Raw genomic sequence first — 24792 nt, 5'->3', positions numbered from 1 at the left:
CGTACCCTCAAGGCCCAGCCCCCCACCCGGCGCTGCGGCGCCGCAGCTCCCGGGATTCCACGCTCGGTCAAGCCGGCTCGTCTGCAGCTCCTCCGGCGAGCGTCGCCAGCCTCCGCACCCACGACGGTTGGCCCGTCCGAGTCCGCCTCTCTCCCAGCGGTCCACGGCCGCCGCCGCCCGGAACCATAGAGCTGCTCCCCATGGAGGAGAGCAGGCCGGGAGAGAGCGGCTCTTCCGGCTCACACCTGCGCAAAGAGGCCTCCGGGACTCCGTGGTCCGGGCTTCCTCTTGGGAAGGCGGATCCGCCCTGGCGGCGCGCCCGGCTCCCCGCCCCGACGCCGGCGCTGACGGAAGCACGCCGGGTGACCTCACCCGCCAACATGGCGGCGGCGGTAGATTAGGACCGCGGGTCGGAGCTGCCGCCGCCACCGCCACCGCCACCGCCACCGCCGCCGTGGGATCCTGTGCGGAGCCGCCGCCGCGTTTTCACCTCTTCGGGGACACGGGCCTGGACCAGGTGAGGGGAGCGGGGACGCGGGCAGGCCGCGCCGGGCCCTTTCCCAGCTTCGCCCGAGGCGTCCCGAGGCCGACGCGGGAGGGGGGGGGCAGTGAGAGGCTGAGGGCGCGAGGCCGTTCCGCTGCCCCTCAGATGTGTCCGGGCGCGGGTCGGCGGGCGTGGGCCTCGGGCGAGGGGTGCGTGCGCGGGGCTCGCGGCCTGGGTCCCCGCCAGCCGGCCGCGCCGCGGTTTCTCCCCAAGGTTCCCGGTGCCCCTCCCGGCGGCTCCGACGCCGCTGTCATTGCTGTTGCTATTATTTCACGTGTTCGTTTTTGCCACCCTTAGAGGCGGCACGGTTCGCGCTAGGTCGTTTCTTCCTTTGGTCTTTCTCCCACCATCCCAGGCCGACCCCGAGTGTCTCTCCTTCGTGCCGGGACTTCCCGAGATGGGGCTTCCCCGCTGGGAGCCGGGGCCTCGGGCCCGCGGTCTTGGGCCCTGGCCGCCGCCCTGCGGATTCGGCCCGATGCCCGCACGAGCGCGCGGTAACCGCGCAGCCAGCGCCCGGTTTCTGTACAAGTTCTTAACGAAACTGACGGTCTTCCCTCTCCTCTGTTTCTTTGCGACGTGGGGCAAAACAAGCAAGTCCTCCAGCGAAACTGTCAGTGCGATTTCCCCGGGAGGTTTGGTGTAAACCAGAATGCTGGTCTCTGCCCTGACTTGTGTGACCTTGGATGAGTTGCCACACCCTTCTAGTACCTTCTTTTCTTCAGTCTCCCAGAAAATTAAGCAAGTGTTCGTGTAGGTGGTGAACTGCTTATACCTCACGTACATCGCGGGATAAATAAATGTACACTGTAAATTGAAAATCTTTAAACCACTATGGAATATTCTTCGTTTGATAATAGGCCGTTAGGGACTTTGAAAATTCTTTTACTCTGATTGGTCAAGTACCATTCTCAGTATTTTTTTTTTTTTCCAAAGGATGGATTTTCTTACGGAGGACCGTACCCCAGTAATTGAGTTCGGTTGAGGGATACAGACGGTTGAGTCCAAGCCGTTTTGTAGAGAAAAGGTGCTCGTTAGCCCGTCAGTTAGTCAATATTTACTACACATCTTGCTCAGCTTTTAGGACAAGTGATTTGCAACAATAAGTATTGTTTTAAGAACATGTTTCTCTTTTAAAACATTTTAGACATACAAAACAGCAGTTTTAACCAATCACAGTACCACCATCCTGCTTTTTAATCATAGTTTTTTCAAACTTGATTTTGATGCATATCTTATTCCAAATAAGTGGTCACCAAGAGTTCTTTTTTTTTTTTTGGCCGCTCTGCGCAGCATGCGGGATCTTTGTTCCCGGACCAGGAATGGAACCCCCGCCCCCTGCCATGGAAGCACAGTCTTAACCACTGGACCGCCAGGGAATTCCCAAGAGTTCTTTTTTTTAAACCTATTTATTTATTTGTCTGTTTAAGGTGTGCCAAGTCTTAGTTGCGGCACGTGGACTTCTTAGTTGCAGCATGCATGCGGGATCTAGTTCCCCGACCAGGGATGGAACCCGGCGCCCTGCAATGGGAGCACAGAGTCTTAACCACTGCGACACCAGGGAAGTCCCCCAAGAGTTTTTTTTTTTTTAATTAATTAATTTATGGCTGTGTTGGGTCTTCGTTGCTGCATGCGGGCTTTCTCTAGTTGCGGCGAGCAGGGGCTACTCTTTGTTGGGGTGCGCGGGCTTCTCATTGCGGTGGCTCCTCTTGCTGCGGAGCACGGGCTCTAGGCACGCGGGCTCAGTAGTTGTGGCTCGTGGGCTCTAGAGTGCAGGCTCAGTAGTTGTGGCTCATGGGCTTAGTTGCTCCGCAGCATGTGGGATCTTCCTGGACCAGGGCTCGAACCCGTGTCCCCTGCATTGGCAGGCGATTCTTAAGCACTGCGCCACCAGGGAAGCCCAAGAGTTCTTAATTAATATATGTTAACAGGGTTGAAGGAAGGGGGCTATTTTCAGAGTTGCTGATTTTTTTTTTTAGTAGTGTTTTATTGAGATACCATTAAGCTGTTCATATGTGTAGTCACAGAGTGTGCACCTATCACTGCAGTTTTCATTCCCGAAAGAAACCTTGTACTCATCAGCAGTCATTCTTTATTCCCACACTCCCCCACCTAGGCAGCCACTGTTTAGCTTCTCTGTAGATCCCCCAGTTCTGGATATTTCATATGAACAGAATTTACTTCCATGTTGTAGCAGGTATTGGCATTTCTTGCCTTTTTATGGCCACATAATATTGCATTGTGTGAATAGACTACATTTTTACAATTCATCAGTTGACGGGCAGTTACTTCCACTATTTGGCTGTTATACGTAATGCTGCTGTGACTATTCGCGTGAACGTTTTTGCATGGACAATGTGTTTTCATTTCTCTGTGGCACATACTTAGGAGTGGAGCAGAGAAATTGACTTTCATGTCTCCCTTTTAGGCACGTTGTCTACACATATATGGGAAGCCTGACCATGTGTTTGTGGGGAGAGTGAGAGTGGGGCACTCCTCTTTACGTACATTATGTTGGAGTGCCAGCTGCTGAGTGAAACATTTTTGGATGGCCCTTAGCACAGGATTGAACTGGCGTCTGCAGTTAGGCACGTTCCCCTTGGAAAGGGACAGTGGACACTGAAATAGTTAGTGTCTGCTGAGTTTTCAAATGCTTAGTTGCATTTCTCAGTTGGGCCCAGTGAAATTTTTGCAGTTTCACAATTTTAATTAGGATTATGTAACTTTTCTTTTGCAGAAAGTCCTAGAATTGTATGATACCTAATAAAGTACAGATTGAAGAAATAAAGTCATTGGACTTCATGCTACTTTGTGGAGCTTAAAAATTCTTTGCTAAAACCACCAGTGTGGGTCTGGAGACGGGGATCGGGGAATCAGAAACTTGTCCGTGCTTAAAACTCCAGAGTTTTCATTTGTGACTGAATTATCTGTGGATTTTCACTTTTCTCTTTGTAAACTGGGATTGTATATCTACTCAACTCCACATTATTGCAGTATTTAACAATCTTATTACAATTTTATTTTAGTGGGAGGAGATAGTCTAAATACAAAGCGTCCTGAAATAATTTAATTACATCATGTTAGATTGTAATATTTTTCTGCTGTGGTTCTGTGGGGTTAAGAAATAGAATATAGGTATGATATTCTAAGCTAGTATTTCTGATGTGGGTGCTAGAAATTTTTTTTTTTTTTTTTCTTTTTTTTTTGCGGTATGCGGGCCTCTCACTGCCGTGGCCTCTCCCGTTGCAGAGCACAGGCTCCGGACGTGCAGGCTCAGCGGCCATGGCTCACGGGCCCAGCCGCTCCGCGGCATGTGGGATCCTCCCTGACCGGGGCACGAACCCGTGTCCCCTGCATCGGCAGGCGGACTCTCAACCACTGCGCCACCAGGGAAGCCCTAGAAATTTGTTTTTAATAGCCTCCAAGATGATTATGATCAGACAAGGTTGGGAAACAACTACAAAAAACTCATGTTGCTGCAAATTTGCTTTTCATAAGAATTTAAAGTAGAATTTAATAGTTGCTGTATACCTTCTGGTTACCATTCATAAAATGTGCCTAATTCCCACAGTACTATCTATTAACATCCTGGGATTTGCACTGGTACTCATAATAGAAATCTGGTTTTAAACAAAGACGATTTATTGTAAGATTGTGGATATTACATTTGTTACTGAAGGATCATGGATGTTTTGGAGATGCCACCAAATGTATGTATAAACACAGGATTAAGTTACCCTAAGCTTCCTCAGGCTGTCCATCTGGCTGACAGCTACCTGTAACTTGAGAGAAGAGCAAATTAAAGGTGTAAGGCAGAGAAAGAAACAGCTGGGCAACACAACTGTGTTCAGTAGGTTGTTAGAATTGTGTAAAAAGCAGGAGCTTTTATATTGAAGATCACTCTTGTATTTAATCACTTCTTGATACCAAGAACACTTATACCTAATTTGAATTCTATAGGGTTCTAGATAAAATTTAAAGAGTAAAAGTAGCTATGTCTTTTTCATCATTTAAAAGGAAGCTTGAGCTGTCTTAGGCATGAAATGTCCTCTGGTTGGTGAGTAAGTAGTGGGGTGGGCCTGAGCCTGGCCCCCTGCTTCCAGGAAAGCTCTGGGTGGTGGTCTCAGATCGTATTTACTTTTCCTTTAACCTGTCTTTTTCCTTTGTGCCCCCCGTCCCGTTCTGAAAATTGACAGATTTGCTTCTTTTGGTATTGTGGGTGTCTGATATTTGGGAAATTGCCTTGTTTTTCTACCATTTTTTCCTGTTATCATTAGTGTTAGTGTTTCCACCTCTGTGTTCCTCTCACCCAGCACGTTGCCTGGCTTGCAGGAGATGTGTATTGAATGAATACAGTTAAGGCCTAAGAGTTCGGAACGGAAGAGGATGTACTCAACCAAGTGGTTGCACTGTTAACTAGCTGTTACGATTTTGGGCAAATAAATTGTCTATTCTTGTTTCTCCATCAATAAAGTTGAGACTGTTACCTTTTCCTTCTGGTGTGGAGGATTACTGTGACAACACGTGGAAAAGTGCTTCAGAAATAGAGGTCTCGTGCAGAGGTGATTTATTTACGATACCTTACAGAAGTGCACGAGCTCTTTGTGCAGTATGCAGATTAGTCGCCACCGAGTATGCAGAGGGAGTGATGCCCTCTCTCCCCAGAATACCCTGCAGCAGTGCTGCAGAGTTCACACTTGGCATATTTTCAGTGCCTTTGAGAAATTGTAATTTAATACAAACGCACGAGACCTGTGATAGCATTTCTTTCTGTTTATTTATTTTTAATTGAAGTATAGTTGATGTACAATGTTGTATGTTACAGTTGTACAGCATAGTGATTCACAGTTTTTAAAGGTTTTAGTTCATTTATAGCTATTATAAAATACTGGCTATATTCCCTGTGTTGTAGACACATAGTAGTGTTTCTGAGGTCTGCCTGCCCCATCACCTAAACACAGGCCTGAACGAGCTGCTTCGCTGCTATAAACTGGCAGCTCAGGTGAAGTTAGAGGAGTTAGAAGGATGTTATATCCTGCGGGTCTGGTTTGTTTATGACTGGAACGTCAGAGACAAATTTGAAGCCTAAAGACCATGCACTAAACTTAAATGATGGAAGTATGTATGGTCAGCTTCTCCATTAGTGTGAGTCATTGAGAATGGTTGAGTGTCATGGAAGCAGTCACCAACTGTGTGGACGTATGGATAGTAACATGTGTACTAGAGCTGAGGACTTTATAGTGGAGAATTATGAAATCCATGATTAAAATGGCATTTATGGGGCTTCCCTGGTGGCTCAGTGGTTAACAATCCGCCTGCCAGTGCAGGGGACACGGGTTCGAGCCCTGGTCTGGGAAGATCCCACATGCCAAGGAGCAGCTAAGCCCACGTGCCACAACTACTGAAGCCTGTGCTCCGCAACAAGAGAAGCCACTGCAATGAAGAGTAGCCCCCGCTCGCCGCAACTAGAGAAAGCCAGTGTGTAGCAATGAAGACCCAACACGGCCAAAAATAAATAAATAAATAAAATTTAAGGAAAAAAAGATGGTATTTATGGTTAGTCAATAGGGATTTGTAAGAAAATTTGAAGAGCACTAGGTTAAAAATCCAGTATGGATACTTAGTAAACTGTGCTTTGTCTGTAGCATCTGGGTTGGTGTGTAACTAAAAGTATCTTAAGAGATACGGATTTTTGATAAATACAAGAAATTTTTTAAAAATTTTGTTTTATTGAAATATAGTTGATTCACATGTTATGTAAATTTCTTTCTCTTTCTTTTTTTTTTTTGGCTGCGAGGCTTGTGGGATCTTAATTCCCCAACCCAGGGATTGAACCTGGGCCACGGCAGTGAAAGCGCCGAGTCCTAACCACTGGACGGCCAAGGAATTCCCAATGTTGTGTTAATTTCTGCTGTACAGCAAAGTGATCGCTATACGTATATATATGTATATATACACACACACATATACATTCTTTTTCATATTCTTTTCCATTATGGTTTATCACAGGAAATTGTATGTAGTTCCCTGTGCTCTACAGTAGGACCTTGTTGTTTATCCATCCTTGATATTATAGTGTGCATCTCCTAACCCCAAGCTCCCAATCCATCCCTCCCCCACCCCCCTCACCCTTGGCAACCACAAGTCTGTTTTCTATGTTTATGAGTCATAGATGGGTTCATTTGTGTCCTGTTTTTGATTCCACGTGTAAGTGATATACGGTATTTGTCTTTCTCTGTCTGACTTATTTCGCTTAGTATGATAATCTCTAGGTCCATCCATATTGCTGCAGATGGCATTATTGCCACCACATCTTCTTTATCCATTCATCTATCAGTGGACATTTAGGTTGTTTCCATGTCTTGGCTACTGTAAATAGTACGCAGCCAACATTGGGGTGCATGGATAAATACAGGAAATTTGATTATAACAAATTCTAGAACATCAATTTTTTAAAATATAAAACATATTTAAAATATATTTAAAATATAAAGCATTATTCAGAAGATGAGTACTTCTTTTTTCCTGTTACCAAAAAATTCTGAGACTTTTTATATGTTAAATTTTGTTACTGATTTGCTCTTTTCTCCTCTCTTTTGGAACTTAATCATTTATTCCTTGCTCTCTATTTATATCTCATTGGCTCCTCCACTGAATGTAAACGTGCTTAAGTCTCTTTCATTGTATATAAAACAAAACAAAATTAATGAACTCTCAGACCCTTTGTCTCTCTCCCCAGCCTCCATTCTCGTCTTCCCTTCAAACCATGAAAGAATAGACTAAAACCCATTTCCTCTACTGATTCACTTTCCATTCACTCTTTTTTTTCTTTTCTGCTCATTTCTTCTTTTTTATTTTTAATTAATTTATATTTTATTTTTTGGCTGCATTGGGTCTTCGTTGCTGCACACGGGCTTTCTCTAGTTGTGGCGAGCGAGGGCTACTCTTTGTTTCCGTGCGTGGGCTTCTCATTGAGGTGGCTTCTCTTGTTGTGGAGCACGGGCTCTAGGCGCTTGGGCTCAGTAGTTGTGGCACATGGGCTCAGTAGTTGTGGCTTGTGGGCTCTAGAACTCGGGCTCAGTAGTTGTGGTGCACGGGGGATCTTCCCAGACCAGGCTCGAACCCGTGTCCCCTGCATTGGCAGGCGGATTCTTAACCACTGCATCACCAGGGAAGTCCTCCATTGGCTCATCACGTCCCTGGCCTCTGCCGTTGCCCTGCCAGTCAGATTAGCCCATCCTGTCGGGGACATCATCTTGACGTTGCATTTTTTTTGGTGTGTTGTTTGTACTGCCTTCTTCCCGAAGCACCTCCCCCGACTCTGAGCACACCCTCCTGTCCCCTTTATGCCTTTCTGCCTGTCCACTGCAGACCTTAGCGGGCTCCTCTGCCAGCTTCTCATCTTTTTGGCTAGCCCTGAAATGGTAGTTTTGCCGTGAATTCTAATTGGGTTTCTTTTTCAGATTAAACCAGTGTTTCTCAACATGTTTTTTAAAAACCCTTTTTCCCTTTGATAAATAAAAATCTCTGGCTCCTCTTCTGGTGGTGCTCGGGGTTGGGGCGGGGGGTATGTGATTCTTCCCTCCCATCCTCTCACTGAGAGTCAGTGATACAAAGAAGATTGAAAGTTTACTCAGATTTATTTTCTATACCTTATAATCTGAAAACAGTAGGTAATGTTTGCTTTTCCAAGCATGAATATGCTTTTTCAAACCCAGCCACCCCTTCTCCCACCTCCTGGAAACTTTGGCGCTTCCTCCCCTTGGACGTCGCTGCTCTCCGTCCACTCTCCGTAGGTGATGCTGTAGACCCGCCTCTGCGCAGGCCACAGCTTTCTGTCTCCAGTGCAGACCTCGTTCTGAGTTGAAGGCCTGTATGTCTAGCGTTTTGTTCATTTCCACCTTGCCGGCTGTGGGCATTCTACAGCTCAGTACGCCCCCAAGTGAACTTGTCATCCTCTCCCCCAAGCAGCTCTTGCTGTACTGTGTGACTTGGGCAGTAGGAGCAGCGCCACGTTCGGTACAGCTGCCTGGTGACTGCCGTTGAGTTGGTTCACAGATCTTCGAACTCTGCAAGTTTTCCCTGTGTCCCCTTCTCCTTCCCTGTGTTCCTGCTCTGGGTCGTGCCTTCATACGCTCCTGTTCAGGTTTTTCCAGTATTACCCTAACTTGTGTCCTTGCCTCCAGTCTCCGTTCTGGCTTCCACACTGCCTCCAGGATGATTTTTCTAGAATATAATCTGTTCATGTGCTTCTCTTGCTCAAAACCCTTCAGTGATTCCTACTGGTGTTCTACAGAGTTCCTAGCGTTTTTTTGCATCATGATCTAATCTGAGAGGCTACCGAAAGAAACTGAGTGTTTTTTTTCCCTCCAGAAAAAATGCTCATGCACACAGAATTTGCATACAGTTCTGGGGGTTCGTTAATGGACATGGTTAAAATAATTTTCCAGCTTACAGGATAAAACCCGAGCTGCCAAGCATCCTGTAGCATACGAGGCAGGCCACATGCTGACTACTGCTGAGCCCCATCCTCCTTGTATCATAGGGCTTTGCCATGTCAAGTGGGTAATTTTTGTGTTGTTCCCTGCTGTTCCAGAACATTTCTGTGCCTTTTCCGGGTCTACTTGACATCTAAAGTTCACGTCGTCCCATTCCCCAGCTGGTTCAGTTGGTGACTAATCACTCACGTTCCAAGATCTGCTCAGATTTTACCTTATAAAGCCTTTCCTGATTTCCACTTTTTTAAAAAAAATTTATTTATTTTATTTATTTATTTTTGGCTGTGTTGGGTCTTTGTTGCTGTGTGCGGGCTTTCTCTAGTTGCAGCGAGCGGGGCCTATTCTTCGTTGCAATGTGCGGGCTTCTCATTGCAGTGGCTTCTCTTGTTGTGGAGCACGTGCTCTAGGTGTGCAGGCTTCAGTAGTTGCAGCACATGGGCTCAGTAGTTGTGGCTCGCAGACTCTAGAGCGCATGCTCAGTAGTTGTGGCGCACGGGCTTAGGTGCTCTGCAGCATGTGGGATCTTCCCAGACCAGGGCTCGAACCCGTGTCCCCTGCATTGGCAGGCAGATTCTTAACCACTGTGCCACGAGGGAAGCCCTCCACTTCTTTTTTCTTTCTCTCAAGAGAATTACCTGTTCCTTGTTTTGGGTTGCCCCTCCCACTCATGTATACTGACTCGTATCACAGAATTTTATTGTTCTTATGTGTTTCTATGCTTTTGTTTTCCTCTACTTGATAGAAAACTCCTGAGGGCAGGCGATTGATCTTAAGCCTTTGTGCCCAATGCACGGGTATTTCTTAAGATCTTAAAACAGTCTGTATCGTTGTTTTCAGTAGAAAACAATTATTTGGAAACTTCTTAATAAGACATTTTGGTTTGAAACAACTATTAAGGTACGTAGTAGGGGTCAAAAGATACAAACTTCTGATTGTGAAATAAATAAGTCCTGGGGATGTAATGTACAGTCTGGTGACTATAGTATATAATTCTGCCTTGCATATTTGAAAGTTGCTAAGAGAGTATGTCTTTTAAAAAGGGGGGTACATGGTATGTAAAACAGCTGTTAAGTCCACATGGAGAAGTGAATTTTACTTGCATTGATTAGGGTACAAGTTAAAGTACCTATTGAAGAGATTCAGAATAAAGTGGCTTGAATAGGAGTCAGAGGCTAGTGGTCAAGGCGGGCAGGGCAGCTCTGCTCCACGGGGTCATTCAGGGACCCAGGTCCCTTCTGTCTTGTGCTGTCCCCTGGAGTGGTGTCCTTGTTTGCATGTCAGAGTGAGGTGTCTGCCATATGCACATTTCAAACCCAGAGAGGAGGAAAGAGGAAGTCTTCAAGGAGAGACCCCCGCCACCACCACATGGCACATGTAACTTCTGCTCTTCTTCCTCAGGCTCAGGCTAATCTTGTAGCACACGAAGCTGTAAAGGAAACAGGGAAATGTTGTTTGCAGCTGTGTGGCCGTGGACGTAGCTGAAATTCAGTAGGCTTTATTAGTAAAAGAAATAAGAGAACATATGCTGGCTCTGGGGGGAAGGTAAAGAGAGGGCACAGCTAGTGTTTTTGCCACATAGGTGAAAATAGAGTAACTAGGGAGAGGTAGAAAGGGAAATTTGCTTTTTTTTTTTTAAGGGAACTTTATTATTTTTATTTATTATTTTTGGCTGCGTTGGGTCTTTGTTGCTGTGTGGGTGCTCTCTAGTTGTGGCGAGCAGGGGCTACTCTTCGTTGCGGTGCGTGGGCTTCTCATTGCAGTGGCTTCTTGTTCAGGAGCACGGGCTCTAGGCGCGTGGCCTTCAGTAGTTGTGGCTCACGGGCTCTGGAGCGCAGGCTCAGTGGTTGTGGTGCACGGGCTTAGTTGTTCCGCAGCGTGTGGGATCTTCCCGGACCAGGGCTCGAACCCATGTCCCCTGCGTTGGCAGGCGGATTCTTAACTACTGCCTCATGAGGGGAGCCCAGAAATTTGCTTTTGATCTGATATCCGAATAAATAAATTCCTACTTGTCAATAAATTGAATTATGTTTTTTAAAGATTACTGAGGAAAAAAAGGCCAAGAAATATTTATTTTGGTATTTAGTTGAATAGTTGGAGTCAATGGGAAAATGTACTGGCATGTAATAAACTTTATTTATTTTCTTTTTTATACGTTTATTTATTTTTACTTTATTTTTGGCTGTGTTGGGTCTTCGTTGCTATGCATGGGCTTTCTCTAGTTGCGGTGAGCAGGGGCTACTCTTCGTTGTGGTGACTTCTCTTGTTGCAGACCATGGGCTCTAGGCGTGCGGGCTTCAGCAGTTGTGGCACGTGGGCTCAGTAGTTGTGGCTCGCGAGCTCTAGAGCACAGGCTCAGTATTTGTGGCGCATGGGCTCAGTTGCTCCACGGCATGTGGGATCTTCCTGGACCAGGGCTCAAACCCATGTCTCTTGCATTGGCAGGTGGATGCTTAACTACTGTCTCTCCAGGGAAGCCCCTGTAATAAACTTTAAACTGAAAAAATACTTTTATGTTTTTAGGTTTTACACATCTGTAAGTAGACCTTTCCGGAGCTCTGCCAGCCGACCCCATGGCGTCCTCTACTACTGTGCCTCTAGGATTTCACTATGAAACAAAGTATGTTGTCCTCAGCTACTTGGGACTCCTCTCTCTGGAGAAGCTGCAGGAGCAACATCTTTCCTCACCCCAAGGTATTATCTTTGGCTTGTGGTGGTTGTATTAAGTAGTAATAATTACTTCATGTGTGCAAAATTATATGTATCTAAGTAACTTATAGCTCTGGTTGTAAGATTGAATAATACTAATAGGCTCTTAAAGAATAAGAGCCACTCCATCCCTTCCCATCCCCTCATCCATTCCCACAAGCATGACTTTTCATGTTTTTTAAGAGCTCGATATTTTATTTTATTTATTTATTTTTTGGCCGTACCATGCGGCTTGCGGGATCTTAGTTCCCTGACCAGGGATTGAACCCATGGACCCTACAGTGGAAGCCTGGAGTCCTAACCACTGGACCGCCAGGGAATTCCCAAGAGCTCCATATTTTAAATGATTGCCATTGGTACAGGGAAAAATGTAAATAAACAGAAACCCATCTGCCTTTAGAGATTTCATACTTAACAAGCCATAGATTAGAATTATATAATTATTTTTAAAGTTTATAACACAGTTAAGTTCCTCAAATTACCTTTTTTCAAGGCTATTAGGGTTTTTTTTTTAATTGAAGTATAGTTGATTTACAATCTTGTGTTAGTTTCAGGTGTATGCAAAGTGATTCAGTTATATATATGTACATATATATCTTTTTTTTTTCAGATTCTTTTACCTTATAGGTTATCACAAAATATGGAGTAGAGTTCCCTGTGCTATACAGTAGGTCCTTGTTGTTTATTTTATATATAGTAATAGGGATATTAGATGTAAACAGTCAATCAGACTTAGAGAGTTTTTAGCGCAGTTCTTTGTACCGCGAAGTTATATATGTCCTTCTTTAAATAATTTGCCAAACGAAGCTTAAAACAGTTACTAGAGGCTGAATTAATCTTCTTCGTTAAGATGCAACATCATCATCTTAAATATTCTTATCCATAGATTTTTACTACAGCCATGGAGGTAGTTCTTATTTATTTGCTGCTGTTTTAGCTCAAGAATGGGTAGTGTTGGTACTAGGACGACACGGAATTCATGTCTCCTCACAACTAGGGCACCTACCAGGCACCAGTGGGGGACCACGGACACCTAAGGGGACGAGAGGAACCCCCAGCGACTGGGGAGGACGTGGGCGTAGGGGGAGTGAAGGGGGAGGAGAAGTGGAGGCCGGATGGGACAGGAGCCCCTGAGGGGTGGCTGGGGGAGGGGAAGGGATCCCACGCCCGAAGGGGGAAATTGGGGAACCATTGGGAGGGCAGAGGATCAAAAGGGGGCATGACCAGGTTTCCCCTGTCCACTTGGGCCCCTGGGAAGCTGTTGAGGTCCCCAGCCTGATCCTCTGCCCACCCAGGCCCCCTCCAGCCACGCGGGTCCTGAGGGAGTGGGAGGCAGGGAAGGGGGAGCAAAAGTAAAGGCCAGACCTCCAGGACCGGCACCCCTGAGGGGCGGCTGGGGGAGGGGAGGAGTTCCTACACCCAGCGGGACCCACCCACAGTTAGGGGTCCAGCAGCGACTGGGGAGACCCTGGGGGAGACGGTGGGGGAGGGGTGCGAAGGAATGGATGGGAACGGGGCCAGCACTTTCCCTGTCTACTCAGGCACTGGGGAGCCGTTGGGCTCCAGGCCTAATCCTCTGCCCTCGGAGCCTCCCTCCTGCCATGCAGAGCCCAAGCCCCGCCCCTGCACCCCCAGCCAGGGCCCCACCTCTACACTCAGAGACCCCCCCTGAGACCCCCTCCAATGTGCTGGGCCTAAGCCCCACCCACACATGCTCACTCAGGGCCCTACCTCCAGACTCCAGAACCCCACACTCCAGAGGCCCTCCTTTCCACGTGCTGCCTCTCCCCTTCTGGGTAGGTCCTAAGCAGAGGCCCCGCCCCACACTGAAGGTCACCCTGCCTAGGCTCCGCCCCATGCTCACACACCCCCTCCCCCACCGCCTAAGTCCCACCCTACCCTAAACCCCAGCCCTGCCTAAGTTTCACGCCCCGCCTAAACTACCCCCCCAAGGCCAAGGTACTTTTTTTTTCTTTCTTTTTTCCGCTGTGGTTTTATTTTACCTTATTGCAGTTGTTTCAATTATAGTTTTATTTGTCCTAATACATTTTTTATCTTATTAATTTTATTTTGTTTTTTATTTTTTGATATTGTACTGCTCCTTTTTGTCTTTTTTTCTTTCTTTTTTTTTTTTTTTTCTGTGCCATGCAGCTTGTAGGATCTTGGTTCCCAGGCCGGATATCAGGCCCAAGCTCCTGTGGTGGGAGCTCCAAGTCCAAACCTCTGGACTAACAGAGAACCTCAGACCCCAGGGAATATCAGTCGGAGTGAGGCCTCCTGGAGGTCCTCATCTCAGCACCAAGACCCAGCTCTATCCAACTGCCTGCAAACTCCAGTGCTGGATGTTTCAGGCCAAACAACCAGTAGGACAGGAATACAGCACCAATCATCAAAAAAAAAAAAAAAGAAATGACAAAAAAATATGTTACAGACGAAGGAGCAAGGTTAAAAACCTACAAGACCAAATAAATGAAGATGAAATAGGCAACCTACCTGAAAAATAATTCAGAGTAATGATAGTAAAGATGATCCAAAATCTCAGAAACAGAATGCAGAAAATACAAGAAAAATTTAACAAGGATCTAGAAGAACTAAAGAGCAAACAAACAGTGATGAACAACACAATTACTGAAATTATAAATACTCTAGAAGGAATCAATAACACAATAACTGAGGCAGAAGAACGGATAAGTGAGCTGGAAGATAAAGTGGTGGAAATAACTGCCAGGGAGCAGAATAAAGGAAAAAGAATGAAAGGAATTGAAGGCAGTCTCAGAGACCTCGGGACAACATTAGACGCACCAACGTTCGAATTATAGGGGTCCAGAAGAAGAGGAGAAGAAGAAAGCGCCTCAGAAAATATTTGAAGACATTATAGTTGAAAACTTCCCTAACGTGGGAAAGGACATAGTCAAGTCCAGGAAGCACAGAGAGTACCATACAGGATAAATCCAAAGAGAAACACACGGAGACACATATTAGTCAAACTATCAAAAATTAAATACAAAGAAAAAATATTAAAAGCAGCAAGGGAAAAGCAACAAATAACATACAAGGGAATCCCCATAAGGTTAACAGGGGATCTTTCAGCAGAAACTCTGCAAGCCAGAAGGAAGTGGCAGGACATATTTAAAGTGATGAAAGGGAAAGACTTACAACCAAGATTACTCTACCCCGGAAGGATCTCATTCAGATTCAATGGAGAAATTAAAACCTTTACAGATAAGCAAAAGTTAAGAGAATTCAGCACCACCAAACCAGCTTTAAAACAAATGGGAAAGGAACTTCTCTAGGCAGGAAAAACAAGAGAAGGAAAAGACCTATAAAAACAAACCCAAAACAGTTAAGAAAATGGCAATAGGAACATACATATTGATAATTACCTTAAATGTAAATGGATTAAATGCTCCAACCAAAAGACATAGACTGGTGGAATGGATACGGAAACAAGACCCATATATAAGCTGTCTACAAGAGACCCACTTCAAACCTAGGGACACATACAGACTGAAAGTGAGGGGATGGAAAAAAAAAGATACTCCATGCACATGGAAATCAAAAGAAAGCTGGAGTAGTAATTCTCATGTCAGACAAAATAGACTTTAAAATAAAGACTATTACAAGAGACAAAGAAGGACACTACAAATGATCAAGGGATCGATCCAAGAAGAAGATTTAACAATTGTAAATACTTACGCACCCAACACAGGAGCACCTCAATACGTAAGGCAAATGCTAACAGCCATAAAGGGGGAAATGGACAGTAACACGATAATAGTAGGGGACTTTAACTCCCCACCTTCACCAATGGACAGATCATCCAAAATGAAAATAAATAAGGAGACACAAACTTTAAATGACACATTAAACAAGATGGACTTAATTGATATTTATAGGACATTCCATCCAAAAACAACAGAATACACTTTCTTCTCAAGTGCTCATGGAACATTCTCCAGGATAGACCATGTCTTGGGTCACAGATCAAGCCTTGGTAAATTTAATAAAGCTGAAATCGTATCAAGATCTTTTCCGACCACAATGCTATGAGAGTAGATCTCAGTTACAGGAAAAAAACTGTAAAAAATACAAACACATGGAGGCTAAACAATCCACTACTAAATAACCAGGAGATCACTGAAGAAATCAAAGGGGAAATCAAAAAAATACCTAGAAACAAATGACAATGAAAACACAACTACCCAAAACCTATGGGATGCAGCAAAAGCAGTTCTAAGAGGGAAGTTTATAGCAATACAGTCCTACCTCAAGAAACAAGAAAAACCTCAAACAACCTAACCTTACACCTAAAGCAATTAGAGAAAGAAGAAGAACAACAACAAAAAAGTTAGCAGAAGGAAAGAAAGCATAAAAAGCAGATCATAAATAAATGAAAAAGAAATGAAGGAAACAGCAAAGAGCAATAAAACTAAAAGCTCGTTCTTTGAGAAGATAAACAAAATTGATAAACCATTAGCCAGACTCATCAAGAAACAAAGGGAGAAGACTCAAGTCAACAGAATTAGAAATGAAAAAGGCGAAGTAACAACTGACACTGCAGAAATACAAAGGATCATGAGAGATTACTACAAGCTACTATATTCCAATAAAATGGGCAACCTGGCAGAAGTGGACAAATTCTTAGAAAAGCACAAACTTCGAGACTGAACCAGGAAGAAATAGAAAATATAAACAGACGAATCACAAGCACTGAAATTGCAACTGTGATTAAAAATCTTCCATCAAAGAAAAGCCCAGGGGCTTCCCTGGTGGCGCAGTGGTTGAGAGTCCGCCTGCCGATGCAGGGGACGTGGGTTTGTGCCCCGGTCCAGGAAGATCCCACGTGCTGCGGAGCAGCTGGGCCCGTGAGCCATGGCTGCTGAGCCTGCGCGTCCGGAGCCTGTGCTCCGCAACGGGAGCGGCCCGCGTAGCACAAAAAAAAAAAGAGAAAAAAGAAAAAAAAAGAAAGAAAAACCCAGGACCAGATGGCTTCACAGGTGAATTCTATCAAACATTCAGAGAAGAGCTAACACCTATCCTTATCAAACTCTTCCTAAATATAACAGACGGAGGAACACTCCCAAACTCATTTTACAAGGCCACCATCACCTTGGTATCAAAACCAGACAAAGATGTCACAAAAAAAGAAAACTACAGGCCAGAATCTCTGATGAACATAGATGCAAAAGTCCTCAACAAAATACTAGCAAACAGAATCCAATAGCACATTAAAAGGATCATACACCATGATCAAGTGGGGTTTATCCCAGGAATGCAAGGATTCTTCAGTATATGCAAATCAATCAGTGGGATACACCATATTAACAAATTGAAGGATAAAAACCATATGATCAGAAAAAGATGCAGAAAAAGCTTTTGACAAAATTCAACACCCAGTTATGATAAAAGACTCTCCAGAAAGTAGGCATAGAGGGAACCTACCTCAACATAATAAAGGCCATATATGACACACTTACAGCCAACATCGTTCTCAGTGGTGAAAAACTGAAACCATTTCCTCTTAAGATCAGGAACAAGACAAGGTTGCCAAGGTTGCCCACTCTCACCACTATTATTTAACATAGTTTTGGAACTTTTAGCCACAGAAATCAGAGAAGAAAAAGAAAAAGGAATCCAAATCGGAAAAGAACAAGTAAAACTGTTGCTGTCTGCAGATGATATGATACTGTACATAGAGAATCCTACAGATGCCACCAGAAAACTGCTAGAGCTAATCAATGAATCTGGTAAAGTAGCAGGGTACACAATTAATGCACAGAAATCTCTCGCATCCCTATACACTAATGATGAAATCTGAAAGAGAAATTAAGGAAACACTCCCATTTACCACTGCAACAAAAAGAATAAAATACCTAGGAATAAACCTACCTAAGGGGGCAAAAGACTTGTATGCAGAAAACCATAAGGCACTGTTAAAAGAAATTAAAGATGATACAAACAGTTGGAGAGATATACCATGTTCTTGGATTGGAATAATCAACGTTGTGGAAATGACTATAATGCCCAAAGCAGTCTACAGATTCAGTGCAATCCCTAACAAACTACCAATGGCATTTTTCACAGAACTAGAAAAAAAATTGCACAATTTGGAAACAGAAAAGGCTCTGAATAGCCAAAGCAATCTTGAGAAAGAAAAACGGAGCTGGAGGAATCAGGCTCCTGGACTTCAGACTATAGTACAAAGCTACAGTAATCAAGACAGTATGGTACTGGCACAAAAACAGAAATATAGATCAATAGAACAGGATAGAAAGCCCAGAGATAAACCCATGCGCATATGGTCACCTTATCTTTGATAAAGGAGGCAAGGATATACATTGGAGAAAAGACAGCCTCTTCAGTAAGTGGTGCTTGGAAAACTGGACAGCTGCATGTGAAACAGTGAAATTAGAACATTCCCTAACACCATACACAAAAATAAACTCAAAATGGTTTAAAGACCTAAATGTAAGGCCAGACACTATAAAACTCTTTGAGGAAAACAGGCAGAACACTCTATGACATAAATCACAGCAAGATCCCTTTTGACCCACCTCCTAGAGAAAAGGAAATAAAAATAAACAAAGGGGACCTAATGAAACTTAAAGGCTTTGGCGCAGCAAAGGAAAGCATAAATAAGGCAAAAAGACAACCCTCAGAATGGGAGAAAATATTTGCAAACAAAGTAACAAAGGATTAATCTCCAGAATATACAAGGAGCTCATGCAGCTCGATATCAAAAAACCAAACAACCCAATCCAAAAATGGGCAGAAGACCTAAATAGACATTTCTCCAAAGAAGACATACAGATTGCCAACAAACACAGGAAAAGATGCTCAACACCACTAATCATTCGAGAAATGCAAATCAGAACTACAGTGAGGTATCACTTCACACCGGTCAGAATGACCATCATCAAAAAATCTACAAACAATAAATGCTGGAGAGGGTGTGGAGAAAAGGGAACCCTCTTGCACTGTTGGTGGGAATGTAGTAAATCGATACAGCCACTAGGGAGAAGAGTATGGAGGTTCCTTAAAAAACTAAAAATAGAATTACCATATGATCCAGCAATCCCACTACTGGGCATATACCCAGAGAAAACCATAATTCAAAAAGACACACGCCCCCCAGTGTTCACTGCAGCACTGTTTACAATAGCCAGGACATGGAAGCAACCTAAGTGTCCATCAACAGACGAATGGATAAGGTGTGGCACATATGTTCAATGGAATATTCCTCAGCCATAAAAGAAACGAAATTGAGTTATTTGTAGTGGGGTGGATAGACCTAGAGTATGTCATACAGAGTGAAGTAAGTCAGAAAGAGAAAAACAAATACCATATGCTAACACATACATATGGAATCTAAAAAAAAAAACATGGGTTCTGATGAACCTAGGGGCAGGACAGAAATAAAGACATAGACGTAAAGAATGGACTTGAGGACATGGGGAGGGGGAAGGGTAAGCTGGGACGAAATGAGAGAGTAGCGCTGACTTATATACACTACCAAATGTAAAATGGATGGCTAGTTGGAAGCAGCCACATAGCACAGGGAGATCAGCTCGGTGCTTTGTGACCACCTAGAGGGGTGGAATAGGGAGGGTGGGAGGGAGACGCAAGAGGGAGGAGATGTGGGGATATATGTATATGTATAGCTGATTCACTTTGTTATAAAGCAGAAACTAACACACCATTGTAAAGCAATTATGCTCCAATAAAGATGTTAAAAAAAATAATAAAATTTTAAAAATAAAATTTGTAAAAAAGGGTAATGTTGAGATTGAGAAATGATGGGCTCCAGTACCCTTCTAGCAGGAGGGATGACCAAAGATGTCCTAAGAAAGTTCATTGAAATGCTGACATTGTAACTAGTGGGTGTGTTCTGTTTTTAAACTTCGAATCGTATTTTAAGTACCCCGAGGTAGGCTGCTGTTTAAACAAAATTACTTCAAAATGGCTTTAAAAACTCATAAAAGGACCTTCCCTGGTGGCGCAGTGGTTGCGAGTCCGCCTGCCGATGCAGGGGACGTGGGTTTGTGCCCCGGTCCGGGAGGATCCCACATGCCGCAGAGCGGCTGGGCCCGTGAGCCATGGCCGCTGGGCCTGGGCGTCTGGAGCCTGTGCTCCGCAACGGGAGAGGCCACAGCAGTGAGAGGCCCACGTACCGCAAAACAAACAAACTCATAAAAGAAAATGTGATATGAAATATTGATTATTTCAGCAAACTCACACAGCAGCTATTTTACTCTCTGTTGTCCTCTGATATTAATCAGTATGCACATGGCTTTCAAATAGTTGTAGTCAGTTATTTGCGATTTTTTTCACTGTTTTATCTTAAAACATGTTTGTGTGTTTGTGTATTTCATCTCCGTTGTTGCATGTTTGTGTCATCTTAAACATCAATAGCACTGCTGTGTACAGTTTTTGGTTTACCACAGAGCACCACCCCCTTTTTTAAATGTTTTAAAAATATTTATTTATTTATTTGGCTGCGCCGGGTGTTAGTTGTGGCACACATGATCTTCGTTGTGCGTGTGGGATCTTTTAGTTGCAGCTTGTGGGATCTAATTCACTGATCAGGGATTGAACCTGGACCCCTGCATTGGGAGCTCAGAGTCTTATCCACCGGGCCACCTAGGTGACTAACAGTGGTAGTAGGAATTTAATTGAAAAAGTCCAGGCAAAAGGGTATCCTAAATAAAGAGTTTATCATAAGAAATTCTAACTTAAAATGTTAATAAATGTACATAGCAATTTTGGTGTACAGCCAAGGCTTTTTTGTTTTTGAATATGGGTCTGTTGATTGGAAGTCCATGTCATCTTTCTACCATAAACCGTACCTCCATATCTATTACCTATAGTTTTAAATTTATGCTTATTTAAAGTGGAGCAAGAACATAGAGACACTTGTGAAGCAGTTTCTGTGAAGAGTCGTTCTAAACTTTTATGATTCCCCCCAATCTTTTAGTTGTTTCTGTCACACCCAATTTGATGTGGTATTTTTAAAGCCACTTCTCAAAACATTTAATTTAGCTTTCATAGAAATATCACGCCTCTTTGCATGTCATCTTTCAATGATATCTGTGATTTTAAATAAATTACAGAATTTCAGTGACCAGTATAATGGTTTTTTTTTTGGCCGTGCTGTGCAGCTTGTGAGATCTTAGTTCCCCAATTAGGGATCGAACCCGTGCGCCCTGCAGTGGAAGCACAGAGTCCTAAGCACTGGACCGCTAGGGAAGTCCCAGTATTCCCAGTATAACTTTCCTAAACAGGCTGGGCGAACGATAACTGATTCTTGGTAGGCACACGCCCTGTACACATGTGCTCAGCCCACAGTGGGTCTTGTAACTCAGCACATCACTTGTGGAGGGTAGTTAAGAGAGGTTCTATGTGTTGCTTTTTACTATTCCCCAGTTATTTACTTTTCTAAATTGTCTAGAGTCAAACTGCTGAATCAGAGTAATATTTTTATGAGGAGCTTGCCATTTAAAATAAATATGTGTCCTATAGGTTGTCATACCATGTAGCACATCTTTTTAGGTTTTTACATTGTTTTTTTTTTTTTTTTTTGTGGCTGTGCCAGGTCTTAGTTGCGGCACGTGGGCTCTTTAGTTGCAGCATGCTGGCTTCTTAGTTGCGGCATGCATGCGGGATCTAGTTCCCCGACTAGGGGTTGAACCTGGGCCCCCCCCGCACTGGGAGTGAGTCTTACCCACTGGACCACCAGGGAAGTCCCTAAACATTGTCTTAAGAACTAACTGTAACTTCTGAGAATGCTGGATTCTGTTGTTTTAAGACTCAGGTGTTTAGACTCAGCATCCATCATAATAGACTTGCTGGGAGTCCAGCTGAGTAGCTGTGTTGATAGTGTTTACTCCGTAAATGGTTGGGTCCCCTGAGGCAGGGATTATGTCTTCAGTATTTCAGCTTGGGAGAAAGATTCTGGGAATTAATTTTATGAAACATATGTGGTTTTTATACTTCAACCTCCTAATTCCGTAGGTGCCCAGAGTAGACATCAGGACTCAGTGGATTAGAGCCAGACAGTTTAATACTCTAGCCCAGCAAACAGCAGGAGTGTTACCGTGGCGGCAGTGGCTCCCCTGCCCTCAAGGGCCATAGGGCAATGCCATGAACCCACGTGGTGGCCTTTCAAGCAGGAGTCGTGGCGCAGCTGAGGAGCCCAGTCCTGAGGCTCAGCACCTTCTGCAGCTGACAGTGAGCAGGCCAAGTGCCCTTTGCCGAGGAGGGAGCAGCCGCGTGGTCGGTGGGGCTGCTGACTGCCTTCACTGCCAGCTGTGGAGAGGGCGCGGTCAGAGGGCAGTCAGGCCGTACAGGGATGCCTGGGCTCACAGCAGGCTGCCGCTCCCAGCCATCCACGCCTCAGGTTACATGCAGTGAAATCCATTCACTTGTGTCACGTAACACCTGATTACGGTTATCATCCACAGAGCCCAAATGAGCGTAATGGAGAGAATAACTCTGCAGTGTTGATCCCAGCCGTCTACCTCAGGACCCCAGGTGCAGCCAAGCGAGTAAGTCCCGCAGGGACTAGCAGGACTTTTTTTCAGATAATCACTTATTTTTCTTCCTTAGCATGTGTGGATTGCTCCACCTAACCAGTACTAATAATCCAACTCAGCAGGAGGTATTGGTAGCCACACGTCCTCCTCCCTGTTCATCCAGGATGTAGGCCAAGACCAGTCTCTTGTACTCCACACAAGGGCATTTAGACTAACCTGCTGATCTCCTAGGGCTGCCGTCTCATGGGCTGTGGTAGCTAAAGATAAGGATAGGTTCCTGGTTGTTACCTGTGTGACATGAACTCCCACACCAGGGAACAGTGGACCCAGGAGTCAGTGTGTCCGTGGGTAAGACGGCCTTCTCAGTCCAAGGGGGTGCCATTGACTCTTACGGACATTGTTCAGGGCAGGGTTGGCAAACAGCAGGCCTTGTGATTTTAGCTTTAGTTCATTAAGAAACATTTTCAAGTCTGCAGTGAAAGCTAGTTTCCAAAGCTACTCGTCATTTGATAATAGTGGTTGAGGGTGGTTCTTCTTCCTCAGAAAAACTTTGGTGTCACTTTTGAGCTCAAAAAATTGCAGTGAAATGCTACCACTCTTTAGATTGAACTGCTGTGTGATAGGGTATGTCAGGATATCCAGCTTAGACTTCTGACCAAAATTCATGAAGCTAATGATTAAGTCCATGGCAGCGAGCGAAGTTCACTGTTGAAACTCCTGGTCCATTTTACAGGATGGATTTAAGTATTTTCCAGAGCGCCTACTGAGGAATGCAGTGAATGAGCATAGGCGTTAAATACCTTGCATTTGCAGTCCTTGTAAATTCGTCTTTTTCTGCTCCACACAGTTTTGCCACTATCAGGAACACAGCTTGGCGGGTTCCGCTCCGGGGTGTGGTGAATCCGCGTCTCCACGGCTTCTTTGCGGGCGTCCCGTGCGTGGTTGCTCTCTGCAGGCTGTGGCGGTTCTTGAGTCGGTTCCGGCGCGGCGCTGCCCCTAGAACAGGTGACCGCTGAGCCTCAGGCATCTGTCGGGGCCGAGGAAGGCCCCTCAGAGTCGTCGCCTTGTAGTTCAGTTAATTGTTGATGTTGTTCTCAGTGTCCTGAACTCACGGAGCAGCTGTTCTCTTCAAAAGACGAATAGTATTCAACTTTTGTTTTTTCTGGACACATTTCTTCAGCTGCTGCAGTCAAACACAATTTCCTTCCTTGGCTAGCAGTGGAGCCCCTTAGGAACTTTGGTTGTGGCCTCGTTTTCGTTGCTTATTTCACAAGGAAATTTGTGATGAGATGTTCCATTTAAAATTTTCTGATTTTTCTGATGGACTGTCCAGAGTTGGGAATCCCGTGATGAGCGCCTTCAGCCTGGCAACAGTGGCGCACATCGTGCTCCTTCGCACAGTCAGGCCACCCAGGACTGTGCCGTCTCGTGTGGTGACAGGATGATCTGTGCTCCCCTGTGTCTGAGGAGCGCGATGTCCCAAGTCCAGCTCTGTTCTTGTGTTGGCATGTGCTCGTGCACAGGTGCAGTGAGGCTGGGGGTGCGACAGTGCCCTTGTGTCCCTGCCGTGTCCCTGCTGCGCGGGCCTTGTGGGCGGCTCGTCTCCACTGTCGCTGGAGCAGCGTGGGGAATGCACGGCTGGGTGAGCGTGGCTCAGTTACGCTTTATTTTCGGGCATGGAATTTCCTGTGATTTTTACATGTCACGAAGTACTAATCTTGCCCTTTTTTCAGGCATGTAAAGACGTAAAAACCATTCTTAGTTTGTGGGCTGTGTAAAAATGTGCAGGGCGCAGGTTTGGCTGATGGGCCCTAATTTGCTAACCCCCAATGACAGAGCAGAAGGAGCATTGTTTTTCTCATTATTATTGAGGAGCTCAGTCTATTTATGCACAAAACTAAATGCTGTGTTTTTGTTTTTTTATTTTTGGCTGCGTTGGGTCTTCGTTGCTCTGCACGGGCTTTCTCTGGTTGAAGCAAGCGGGGGCTACTCTTGGTTGCGGTGCGCAGGCGTCTCATTGCGGTGGCTTCTCTTGTCGCGGAGTGCGGGCTCTAGGCACGCGGGCATCAGTAGTTGTGACACGTGGGCTCAGTAGTTGTGGCACACAGGCTTAGTTGCTCCGTGGCATGTGGGATCTTCCTGGACCCGGGATCGAACCCGTGCCCCCTGCATTGGCAGGTGGGTTCTTAACCACTGCACCACCAGGGAAGTCCCTGTTCTTTTTTTATATTAAGCCCAAATCCGTTTCCTTTAATCATATTTCTTTTTTTACTAAAATAATTCTTTTTAATTGTATAAGTTATATATATGTATTTGAAAGCATTTAGAAATGTAAAAAAGTGAAAGAAAAAATCCTATAATCCAGTAACTGAAATGATGAAATATTAACATTTTCCCATTTTTATAGATACATATAAACTTGAATTTATGGTTTACAAAACTGAGATCATGTACATGCCATTTTGTAACATTTAAAAAATTAACAATAGACTTGAATATCTGTCCACATCAATAA

At 44.7% G+C, this 24792-nt stretch overlaps 1 protein-coding gene across 2 annotated transcripts in view; it reads left to right on the top strand.

The window, feature by feature from the left end:
* The first annotated feature begins 312 nt into the window (after positions 1 to 312).
* The window catches only part of BCL2L13 (BCL2 like 13), a 65308-nt gene continuing 40828 nt past the window's right edge, over positions 313 to 24792 (top strand). Inside the window, exons 1-2 of one of the 2 annotated variants that reach the window (XM_022577140.3) lie at positions 313 to 517; positions 11560 to 11730. In XM_022577140.3, the coding sequence (XP_022432848.1) occupies positions 11610 to 11730 (121 nt within the window). In that variant the 5' untranslated portion in view covers positions 313 to 517; positions 11560 to 11609. The remainder of the gene's footprint in view (positions 518 to 11559; positions 11731 to 24792) is intronic. The other variant, XM_022577139.3, reaches the window with a different exon arrangement.

The sequence above is a fragment of the Delphinapterus leucas genome, chromosome 11 (assembly GCF_059928025.1).
Source record: "Delphinapterus leucas isolate spDelLeu-1000000601 "Yukka" chromosome 11, BTC_Dleu_Yukka2, whole genome shotgun sequence".
Classification (NCBI taxonomy): Eukaryota; Metazoa; Chordata; class Mammalia; order Artiodactyla; family Monodontidae; genus Delphinapterus; species Delphinapterus leucas.
This window is presented reverse-complemented; position numbering and strand designations above follow the sequence as displayed.